The sequence below is a fragment of the Arachis ipaensis genome, chromosome B5 (assembly GCF_059453495.1).
Source record: "Arachis ipaensis isolate K30076 ecotype BB chromosome B5, ASM5945349v1, whole genome shotgun sequence".
NCBI classification, from domain to species: Eukaryota; Viridiplantae; Streptophyta; class Magnoliopsida; order Fabales; family Fabaceae; genus Arachis; species Arachis ipaensis.
The window spans coordinates 1,648,722-1,660,394 of NC_142440.1; the positions used below are offsets into that span (position 1 = coordinate 1,648,722).

The 11,673-nt window shown below is 37.8% G+C and overlaps 1 protein-coding gene and 1 pseudogene across 1 annotated transcript; one reads left to right on the forward strand and one right to left on the reverse strand.

The window, feature by feature from the left end:
- Positions 1 to 2,534: 2,534 nt before the first annotated feature.
- Positions 2,535 to 5,291, reverse strand: LOC107642362 (DNAJ heat shock N-terminal domain-containing protein). The gene is made up of 2 exons (XM_016345687.3): positions 4,753 to 5,291; positions 2,535 to 4,561 (listed from the first exon to the last, which is right to left on the reverse strand). The coding sequence occupies exons 1-2, from the start codon at positions 5,157 to 5,159 to the stop codon at positions 2,797 to 2,799; spliced, it is 2,172 nt and encodes a 723-aa protein (XP_016201173.2). The 5' UTR covers positions 5,160 to 5,291; the 3' UTR covers positions 2,535 to 2,796.
- Positions 5,292 to 6,433: 1,142 nt separating this feature from the next.
- On the forward strand, positions 6,434 to 7,835 carry LOC148563194 (uncharacterized; annotated as a pseudogene).
- Positions 7,836 to 11,673: the final 3,838 nt, after the last annotated feature.

Below are 11,673 nucleotides of genomic sequence, written 5' to 3' on the forward strand. Positions count from 1 at the left end.
TTAGCTTAGCTTAGCTTGTGAATAAAGAAAACTAAAATTGAATTCCAAAACCATTGTTTCATTCATAATAACCAATGCAATTCTTTCTTCAATCTCATCCTTGGTTAGCTTATGCTATCAATGGACCCACTTTCAATCATAGTTTCTATAGCATGCTCTACTCTACAGAAGTGGACAATTCTCTGCCACTATTATTCATTAAGAGTAACACTCACAATTAACAATTAATTAGCCATAACTAACTTATTTGAATATGGATGCATGCCAGCTTATATGACAGAGGCTTCTTGATTACAAAAGTTAAGAGGGTAATATTATTCAGATAATAAAGTTGATGTGAAAACAACCCATGCAATAATTAGAAACCACATATATAATTAGAAAAAATTCTAGAATAATGTATTCATTTGTCAACAAGTATAAAATATATAATAGTATTGTACCAAAGTTTAATTATGCTACTATGCAAATTTGTTAGACATTTTGTTAAGTCATGGCCAACCTGCTCCCATTAGGATATGAAGCGTCACCCAAGTCAAATATAAAGATACAAGAAAGCATATAGTTTGAGAAATTTTGGCTTGTGAAGGGGTTACATGCATGAATCAATTATTGAATTTAATGACACCTAGAATTGGAGCAAGTACAAAGCTTGAAGGGTTAGCTTGTGAACCACTCTAAACCTATTATGTCACTTTGTTTGAAAAATATATATACAAGTCTAGCTACCCCACACCAACTAAGTCGGGGCATAATATATACATATTATTTCGGTGAAAGTTTGTTCTTATTATTATTGGGAGTATATATTATATAACTCTTAAAAGGTGTAGCACTATAGCCTTAAGCCCTGAAGATATGGCTAAGAATATGATTCGTTTATTTGATTAAGGAAAGGTTCATGATTACTTTGAAAAGAAAATAGAATTATACTGATGGTATGTGCTTTGAAAATGTTATATACAAATGTAACATCTCTTACATATCTCTCTTTGACATACAATAAGTTACCTTCCAAAGAAGAAGAACAATTATTCATGTCTTCACTTCTGTCCAGTAACACAATTTTGCCTTCAGTCCAGTACAATTGTGCTTAAGTGCATTGCAATACTGATCTGCAGAATAAGCTTTAACACATTGCATAGGAGCATTAGATATCATTGGCTTTACAATACTAGCCAGTAGTTGCAGTAAACCTGAATGATGTGCAGATGAGGCAAATAAACAAGAAGCAAGACATATACTTTTACATGGATTCCGTTGGTGACAATTTTAACACTGATATTATACTAGGGGCAAAAGAAAACTTAGAATTTTGAGCTGGTAGGAAGTCTTTATCATTACAAGTTTAACAACACAACATATCTTCTAACAGATTGGTGTAAATAAAATAGACACCAGTCTTTCAGATTTACAGTCATCATAATATCAAGTTGTTCAGGGAAATATATAATATGCATAAGCAATGAAGGCAATATTAGTAAGTTGATTTTGTGTTAAAACCAGATACAGCAATCATGTGCTAAATATAAAGTGTGATCTAGACACGAGATTCAGAAGCAGTTACTGTTGTTAACTGATGTGTGAAGTATGAAGAATGAACAACAAATTTTCAAGAATATGAATAATACATAAGTACTAAGTATCATGTTAATTGAGAATGATTTAAAAAAATGAGTTAGACTACACACATGCTCTGCTATTTATGGATAACGTAAAAAAAATATAGTCATCTAAGATAATATAAACTAACTTCTTGCCTAATAATCAGTAAATGATGCTAATCTAATGAAGATAAACTGATAAACACATTTGATTACATATTTCTACCAGAAACACTTAACAGTTGCACAAATGTTAATAATCTAGCACTCTCAAACAGAAGCTATTGATCTCAACGTGCCTCTATATCGATCATTGTATTGTGGTCTGTTTGAACAGACTATTGAAAATTGATGCAGATTTAGCTAGTGAACATATGACACAAACCGGGTTGACTGTGGATTCTTATGCGAAGTTTCATAAAAACATTTCAAAAAGCACACCAACCATGATTTGAACAAAATTAGATAGCATCAAGTTTTTAATAGCAATTAAGCTGCTCATGCTCTCATCAGTTACCACTAAGGCACTAAACTGATACGAAAAGGTAAAAACAGAGACACTTGGATTTTGATATACTACAAATGAGAGAATTCATTTGATTAAAGAAGAGAACAGAACAGACAGAATAGAAGCTAAGTGCATCAGCTTTTGTTTAAAACCACATGTTCTTTCAAGAGAACTGCAGATAAGTAAAATTTGGTTAGTCATCCAAATTTTCTACACATGAAGGACTTCCATCTTACTTAATGAAGCTTTTTCCACTAGGTCGGGTTGGTTGCATAGATTTAAAGATGTCATTGCATTGTGTCCATGCATTCGGATGCAACAAAGTTTTACATTGGCCAAGGCAGATATTGATGCGTTAAAACTTTCGACCACTACCTTGTCAGTGGAGACTGTATAAACTATTAGAAGGGCCTCACCATAACTAGTAGTAAAAATAGACAAAATGAACAGTTAATAAAATATATGAACAGAGAATCTGCAAATCTAACTAATTCAGGCTATACAAGGCAGCTAGTTTTCCTAAGATATTTTCTACTTTTTCCTTTTTGGAAAAAATGATCCCTAAAATCATTAAGTAATCCACCACAAGAATACATGAAGTAACTGAAGTAAGACCAACAATTAAGCTGCTAGAGTCCTTCAGTTGAAAATTTAGAACTACATAACCAAAAAGGTTTATTCACCTCAATTATCTATGCCACCTATAGTAAGTAAATCCGAGGGAAGTGAAGCAGGATCAAGTTCCCAACAATCTTTCAAAAGTTCAGGAGTATCATTACAAGATAATTTTCGAGCAGGAATCTGATGAGAAATTAACCACAGGTCATCCTTTCCAAGAAATCTAATAGCATGACTTCCCCTCTCTTGTCTCTTAAATACAGTCTTGTAACCATCAACCTTCTCAAGATATGCCATGCTCAGACCAGAGATTTCACTGTAACTTGTTAAGAATACAACAATGTCATAGCATCTCTTACCCTTGGCTGCAAAATTTTGTTCATCTGCATCAAGAGTTGCCTTACCATAAAGTGCCCATACTGAGCCCTTCTTTGGATAAACTTGGTAGACCTCGCGTGCTGCTCGATCACAGTCCACAACATGAGAAAATACATTTACTGAATTTATGGAAGCCTTCTGGGTAACTTTAAATCTTCCACAAGGCATGTGAAACCCCATTTTCTCACAACTAATAATCTTTTCAACCCCATTGTTTTGCAGATCAAACCAACTTATACTCACTTGAAAAGGGTTTGCTGAAAAAACTTCATCAATCAAGGCATAATGCCTTGGCATTCCATCAATATCATCATATACAGCCCACATTTGACCTTTCCTAAAGCTTCTATGAGTTCTATCTTTGTCAAAATCATAAAAATCCGAATCCACCACTGTGATAGTCTCCAAGTCCCTTCCACCAGAATCACCGTGCTTCTCAGGTCTCGCTTCCTTTTTCTTCAGAGAGTCCTCTTTCATCCCCTTGACTAATGGCTTCACGCTCTTCTTCATACTCCTACATTCCCCAGCCTCTAAATCCTTGTTATTTTTCAACTCACCAAATCTTTCCCGCCGCTTGCTCCTCCTCTCTGTTTCATGATCTTCTCCATTTTCTTTTAGTTTCAACTTCATCTTCTGCCGAGCTGTTCGCTTTACTTCAGACTGAAACTCAGCCAATGTCATCATTTCCTCCCCAGTTTTGACCCTCTTGGGTTTTGAACTGTCCAACACCTCCCCAACCATATGCTTCCTCTTTCTCAAATCCCCACTTCTCAACCTTCCTCCAATACCCTCTCTTTCACTCTCCAAGACCTTATTTCCCACTTCATTACTCTCAACTCCACCCGTCAAACACCTGCTCTTCATCAAGCCTCCCCCTTTTTCAATACCTACTTTCCCTTTAGTCTGCGTTCTCAAATCCCCACTTCTCAAGCTTCCCGCAACACCCTCTCCTTTGCTCTCAGAATCCTCATTTCTCACTTCACCACCCTCAATTCCGCCCTTCAAACCCTGGCTCCTCCACAAGCCTCCATCTTTTTCAACGCCCATTTTCCCTTTCACACTCTTGGCTTTTCTCCTCGACACAAAATCCCACAATCTCTCATCATCATCCACCACCTCTTTTGATTTCAATTTCCCAATCATACCCTTCTCAGCTCTCTCTACCTCTTCTTCTTCCTCCCCGTCCTCCTTCTCCTTCTCCTCCTCCTCCTCCTCCTCCTCCTCCTCCTCCTCCTCCTCCTCCTCCTCTTTTTCCTCTTCTTCAGACCCATCATCATCACTACCCACCTCCACAGCCTTAAAACTCTTCCTGCAAGAGGGGCATACCAGATTATGTCCCAGGTACTTCCTCTCAAACTGGTGCAAGAGCCTGCAAGTGGAGCATGCAGTCCAAAATGTATCCATGTCCTCTTCACCAACCTTCTCCTTCTCCTTCTCATCCAGAATCCTCAACCTGCATTAAACTTGACAATATCAATAAAGCTAGCTCATACATCATTAACAATTCAGCATACACTTCACATATACAAGAAGACAAGAGCACCATAGTGTCCATGCTCCCTATTTACAATAGCACAGCCATCCAACAGAATCTAACTAACTTAACAAACTCCTAACTAACTATTATCAAGTACTGTGCATAACCTGAGCTTGACATCGTAGTCCCTCTTCCATGCCCTGTCGGAGAGCAACCGGAAGGCCTCGGCGACGAGCTTGAATGCCTCATCAGATGCCACGTGGGGGCTCTTGTCGGGGTGGAGCAGGAGCGCCAGCTGCTTGTAGCGCTTGCGGAGGACGGAGGCGGGGGCGAAGGGCTCAGCACCGAGGACGGCGTACCAGTCAGGGAAAGGGGAGTTCTTAGAGGCGGCGGCGCGGAGAACGGTGAGGGCGGCGAGGGTCTCGGTGACGCCGGGAAGATTTGGGGCGAGGCGGTGGGCGCGCTTGGCGTAGTTGAAGGCGGCGTTGAGGTCTCTGGAGGAAGTGAAGTTGGAGTCCGCCAGGGACTTGAGGCGTAGAGCTTCTTGCTCGTCTCGTTTTGTGGGTGCCGCCATTGGAAGTTTGGAATTTGAAGAAACGGTGTCGTTTTGGATATATTGGGTAACTTGAAAGTTGAAACGGTGTCTCGGCCTCAGTGTCAGGGGATGCTCACCGCTGCACCCTGCAAACCCTTCAACAGCTCAACCGATCAGCTCTCCGCTATTCATTTTTCATAATTTATTTAAAATTTAAAATAATTTCAAAATTGTAAGACTTCGTAAAAGGACGAAAAAAATAATTTGTTTGGAGGTAAAATCTTAAAAAATTTTAATTATTCTGCTGGTTTTGACTAAATTTGTAATTAGATTTATATTTTTTTAATTGAATTTTTGTGTTATTATTAATTTATAATTAAATTTTTTAAATAAAAATATTAAAATTAATAACTTAATTAATATTTGACAAAGACTTAACTATAAAATTAAAAATAATATAAAATCTTAATTAAAAAATATATAAAAATTTGATTATAAATTTAACAAAATTATAAAAACAAACGAAATAAATAAATCTCTACAAAAAAATGAGATTGTTGATAATTTTTAGAAATAAGAAAATAGATAAAATTTGTTGAGGACAAATTGTAATTTTTTAAAACAAAATTTAAGAAACAAAACCATTGGAGATGGATTGCAATTTTTTTTATTTAAAAAAAGTGAATTCATCTTTTTTTTTTACTTTTCATAAAACAAATTTTCCATACACAAATTGCCTTTGTTATTATATTTTAATTTTTTTAAATTAAAATACATGAAAATGAATTTTAAATATTATTTTAGTAAATAAAGATATTATGTTATTTTTTTTAAATCACCAAACTCAAAATCATATACAAATTAAAAATTGAGCTAAATTGAAAACGTCACAATTTTTTAATATTATTTACTTTTTTATAGGATTTTATAACTTGTTGAGTTATAATTAAAAAAGAGTTAGACAAAATATTAGAGAAATAAAAAATATTTATGTAATAAAATAAGATTAAAATAAAATTTTAAGAATGAATAAACTAAAATGAATAAACTAAAATTCACATATAAATTACATATAAAAAATTAAAATTAGAGAGATTATTTTTCCTTTTTTACAATGTAGTTCCGCCTGGCTATAATTATGTCAAAAATATAAGCATCAACCGATATAATCATTGTTTTTAAGTAAAAAATTTCGTACCATGTAGACTTATATTTATTAATATAAGTTCTTTAACTCAAACAAAAAATTCGCATGCGTTTAGGGTTTAGTGGGAGTACGTACTCCGTACTCTGTACAATTTTGAAAATCGAAGATGAGCGGTGGAGTGAGCGGGGAAGAGACTTTGAGGGTGAAACACGGTGAGGCAGCCGGTAATATCGGCGGAAGAGATAAGGGGGAGAGCGGGGGAGGGATTGCATCAGGGGAAAAGGAGGATCATATTTCGGGAGGGGTTTCTAAGCCTTTGAAGGTTTCTTTCAGGGACAAAGTTGTGGGTTCCAAGATTGCTAAAGCTTTTTCACTTGTTGAAACTTTATCGGGAGATAACATTGCGGTAGTTTCTGGGAAGCAAGGAGATCTCTTGCCACCGAGTGTCACGTTTACCCAAGAAGCTAAGAATTGCTTGGCAGAACCTTATAAGGATGCTATAGTGATTAAGGTGCTAGGTAAACATTATAGCTACACTGCATTGTCTCATAAACTCCGAACGGTATGGAGGATTAAGGGAGGTTTTGATTTATTGGACGTGGGATTTGACTACTTTCTTGTGAAGTTTGATGTAGTTGAGGAGCGAGAAAAGGTTCTCTTAGGAGGTCCGTGGATGATCGAGGGAAATTATGTGGCTGTGAAGCCTTGGGATCAAGAGTTTAGATCAAGTGAAAACTGTTTTGGAGCAACTTTAGTGTGGATTAGAATTTCCGGATTACCAATTTGGTGCTACCAAGAAGATGCAATGCTCCGTGTTGCGGCTGCAGTTGGCATTCCCGTTAAGGTTGATTTGGCAACAAAATTAGCTGAAAGAGGACGATATGCTCGAGCCTGTGTTCAGATAGATTTAGGATTGCCAGTGACTAAGAAGATTCTTGTTGAAGGTGTTGAATATGAGGTTGAATATGAAAGTCTTCACCTTATTTGTGGCTCCTGTCTCAAGTTTGGTCATGATATGAAGGTGTGCAAGACTGACAGCAATGCAGGAGGAGGAACTAATGCCAAGGTGATCAGCGATGTAGCAAAGCAGCCAGAAAACTCAAATTCAAAAAATCCAGTACATGTGGAAAAGGAAAGTTTTCATTTTGGCAAGAATCTTGGAGATGAGACTGTAAATGTTACTGTCCCGGATTTGGTGGAGAGTGATTTGCATGCTGTTCATGTAGACCATGCACAACATGAGGATTTAGAAGGTTGGACTCAAGTGATTAGGAAAGGAAAATATAAAATGGGTCAAAAGCCTTCTCTTAGCACCCATCAGGTCCAACCAAAAGTAAAGAAGACTCCTAACAAGGCTACCAATAGTTGGACAAGGCCTAATCACCAACGTACAACACATGCAACTGGATCCAAAGTAAAATTAAGCAGGGGCATCAATATTGGAAAACCGGTTAGTGTGGCTTCTTCGGGGACCCGGCACAATGTTCATCATCAGCAGCAAGGTGAGACAACAAATGGCACTGTGCGAAAGCGTCCTCGCCCAAACTCTTTGCAGAATTCACCAGTAGATAAGGATGGAGCATCGACGGCGGGTATGGTGCAAGTTTCGACGGAGAAAATTGGGCTGCAACTTGAGAGTCCATTAAAGGCAGGATCGTCGAAGACAGGGACATCATGTTGAGTCTCGGGTTTGTTATTGGAGCTCTCTTTTTGTTGTTTTTATGGATAGTTTCAATATCATAGCCTGGAATGTGAGGGGTGCGTCTAACAAGATGGCCCGTGTGCATTGCAAAAATTTGGTGAGAATATATAAACCATCTTTCTTCTTTCTCTTTGAGACTCATACCATGTTTAATAATTTGAAGAATTTTTGGGATAAGTTGGGTTTTCATTGTGTTGGTATTGAGGAAGCAGTAGGACACAGGGGTGGCATTTGGTTTCTATCTTCTATTGCTAATGCTTCTTGTGTGGTTATTGATCAAATTGACCAATGTATCACAGTAAAAGTGAGTGTGGGTAACTTAGTTTGGCTTTGTAGTGTAGTATATGGGAGTCCTCAATTCGAAAAAAGATGTATGCTTTGGGATCATTTGCGTTCTATTAATTCAGGCCATAATAGAACATGGATGGCCGTTGGTGATTTTAATGAGATTGTGGCACCAGATGAGAGTACAGGTGCTTATTTTTCTTCTCACAGAGCTAGTCTATTAGCTACTACTCTAGATGACTGTGAGCTCTTTGATCTTAAAGTGACTGGTAGGAGATATACTTGGTATAGAGCAGTTCAGGCTGGCAGGGACTTGGCTAAAAGGTTGGATAGAGCTATAGTTAATGAGGCGTGGATGACAATGTTTCCTGAGGGTTATTCTGAAATTCTTAGCAGGCTTCATTCTGATCATTGTCCTATTTTAGTTCGTTGTCATGGTAGCCCCAGAGTGAAAGGTTCACGTCCTTTTAGGTTTCAAGCTGCGTGGGCAACACATCCTTCTTATAAACATGTTATTAGTAAGGCTTGGAATCAAGAGTTTGGAGGCGTTACCGAAAGGCTTAAGATGGTTCAACAGGCTTCTTTGGACTTCAACTCAAAGATTTTTGGAAATATTTTTGTGCGAAAAAATAAGCTGGAATATCAGATTGATCAGATTCAACGGCGTTTGGAGGTTACCGATGTGTTATCTCTGAGAATTAAAGAAGCTGAACTGAGGGAAGATTACAATAGGCTTTTGTTGCAAGAGGAACTTTTTTGGTACCAGAAATCTAGAGAGCAGTGGGTCAAGTATGGGGATAGAAACACTAAATTCTTTCATCTTCAGACTTTGGTACGTAGAAATCATAATAGAGTACATGGATTATATGTTAGAGATGGGTCTTGGTCTACTGATCCAGATATTCTCCAGGAAGAAGCTCTCTCTTTTTACAAGAATCTCTTTGGTACAACGGAAGAGGTTGAGGTTGATTTTTTAGGGGATGTTCCGATGCCCACACTAAGTACTGAGGCTTGTGCTAGGTTAATTGACCATGTCTCTTTTGCGGAAGTCAAGTCAGCAGTATTTAGTATGAGCCCTTTTAAGGCTCCTGGTCCAGATGGCTTTCAAGCTTATTTTTTTAAAGAATATTGGGAGATAGTAGGCACTGAGATTTGGAATATTGTTCGGAGTGCTTTTTTGGGAGAGTTCTTAAATCCTAGCATCATGGAAACTCTGATTGTGCTTATTCCTAAAATTGATAACCCTACCTTTATGAAGGATTTTAGGCCTATTAGCTTGTGTAATGTTGTTTATAAAATTGTCACAAAAGTATTGACTAACCGACTTCGGCCTTTTCTTCCAGATATTGTTAGTCCTTTACAAGGAGGTTTTATTCCGGGTCGTGGTGCTCCTGATAATATTATTGTGGCCCAAGAAATTCTGAATTTTATGAAGCACACAAAATCCAAGAAAGGTACTCTTGCTTTTAAAATTGATCTTGAAAAAGCTTATGATAGGGTGGATTGGAGGTTTTTGGAGAGTACTCTCATTGCTTTTGGTTTTCCTATCATCACTGTTAATTTGATTATGACTTGTGTCCGTGCATCATCTCTTTCTATTATGTGGAATGGGAATAGATTGGATAGTTTTGCTCCTAGAAGGGGGCTTAGACAGGGCGATCCAATGTCTCCTTACTTATTTGTGCTTTGTATGGAAAGACTTGCTTGCTATATATCTCATAAGGTGGTCGAGGGTGTGTGGAAACCAGTTTCTGTCACTAGGGGTGGCCCAAAATTTTCTCATTTGATGTTTGCAGATGATCTCTTACTCTTCTGTCAGGCTACAAAGAGTCAGGTCCAAATGGTCATGCATTCTCTTAACATTTTTTGCAAGGCATCTGGCATGAAAGTGAATCTTGAAAAGTCTAAAGCTTTTTGTTCTAAAAATGTGACTGCTCATAGAAGAGATATTTTTACTAGTGTTTCTTCAATACGTTTTGCTTTGGACTTAGGAAGATATCTTGGAGTTAACCTTAATCATTCCCGTACCAGTAGGGCTTCTTTTCATTCGGTGATTGAAAAGGTGAGGGGAAGATTAGCTAATTGGAAAGGAAGGCTTCTAAATAAAGTAGGGAGACTTTGCCTGATCAATTCTGTTGCAGCATCCATTCCTGTCTATCATATGCAGGTATCTTTTTTTCCAAATTGGGTTTGTGATAAATTATCTTCTATGATGAGACAGTTCCTTTGGAAGGGTCAAGTTGATGGTAAAGGTCATTCTCTTGTTAATTGGAGGACCGTGATCACTCCAAAAAAATTTGGTGGCCTGGGTGTTAGAGATCCTGCGTGTGTTAATATATCTTTACTTGGTAAATTGGTGTGGCAACTTTTTCATTGTCAGGACAAGCCTTGGGTTGCTCTATTGAGGGCGAAGTATATGAGGAATGAGGGAGTTTTAGATGGCCCTGTCCCTTGCAATGCTTCTCATGTTTGGAAGAGTATCTCAAAGGCTTTTGGTGCTCTTAAGGATGCCTTCTCTTGGTGCGTTGGGTCACTTGATCAATCTTTTTGGTTTGACAATTGGAGTATTGAGGGTCCAATTGCTCAAGATGTCCCTTTTGTACATATATCTGACTCTGATTTAACTATTAGAGACGTTTGGAAAGATGGTCAATGGAATCTCCATGATATTTTCTCTATCATTCCAGAAGATGTCAAACAGCGTTTGAATGCTTATAATCCGGATTTGAATGCTGGAGAGAGTTCGGGTTGGTCGTGGGGTGTGGCATCTTCTAGACTTTACTCAGCTAGGAGTGGGTACAGTTGGCTAGCCAAAAGAAAGTTTGACTGGAATGAGCATGATAATTGGTTGTGGGTATGGCAACTGCATATTCCTGAGAAGTACAAGTTCTTGATTTGGCTCAGTCTTCATAATGCTATTCCTACGGCAGAGTTTCGTTTGGGTCGTGGTTTAGCTTTATCTAGCACCTGTCATCGATGTCAGAATGGTTCTGAATTAATTCTTCATTGTCTTCGGGAGTGCCCTAGTGCCAAGGAAGTCTGGAACCTTTTAGGCCTGTATTCAGATAACTCGAATTTACATGATTGGCTCTATAGAGGTGCAAGGAGTGAAAATATTTTTCTTTTCTTTTCGACCATATGGTGGATTTGGAGAAGCAGGAATCATGACTTATTTAATATAGATGATTCATGGAGTGCTAGTAAAGTGGTGAGTTTGATTCGTAGTTCAGTAAGGGAGTTTCACACTATTTTTGCTATGCATCAATCTCTGTCTCCTCCTTCACTTTGTTTGCATTGGGTTCCACCTCCAGCTTATTCTGTTAAATTGAATTGTGATGCTAGTTGGTTTCCTCCTTCTGGCTATGCTGGTTTTGGTTGTATCATTCGTAATCCTGATGGATGTTGGTTGAAAGGTTGCA

Excerpts from the sequence above, each read along its gene's own strand:
- LOC107642362 (XM_016345687.3), bottom strand. The coding sequence starts at position 5,159 with ATGGCGGCACCCACAAAACGAGACGAGCAAGAAGCTCTACGCCTCAAG. Across the intron at positions 4,562-4,752 it reads GACTACGATGTCAAGCTCAG|GTTGAGGATTCTGGATGAGA; the intron begins GTTATGCACAGT and ends AGTTTAATGCAG.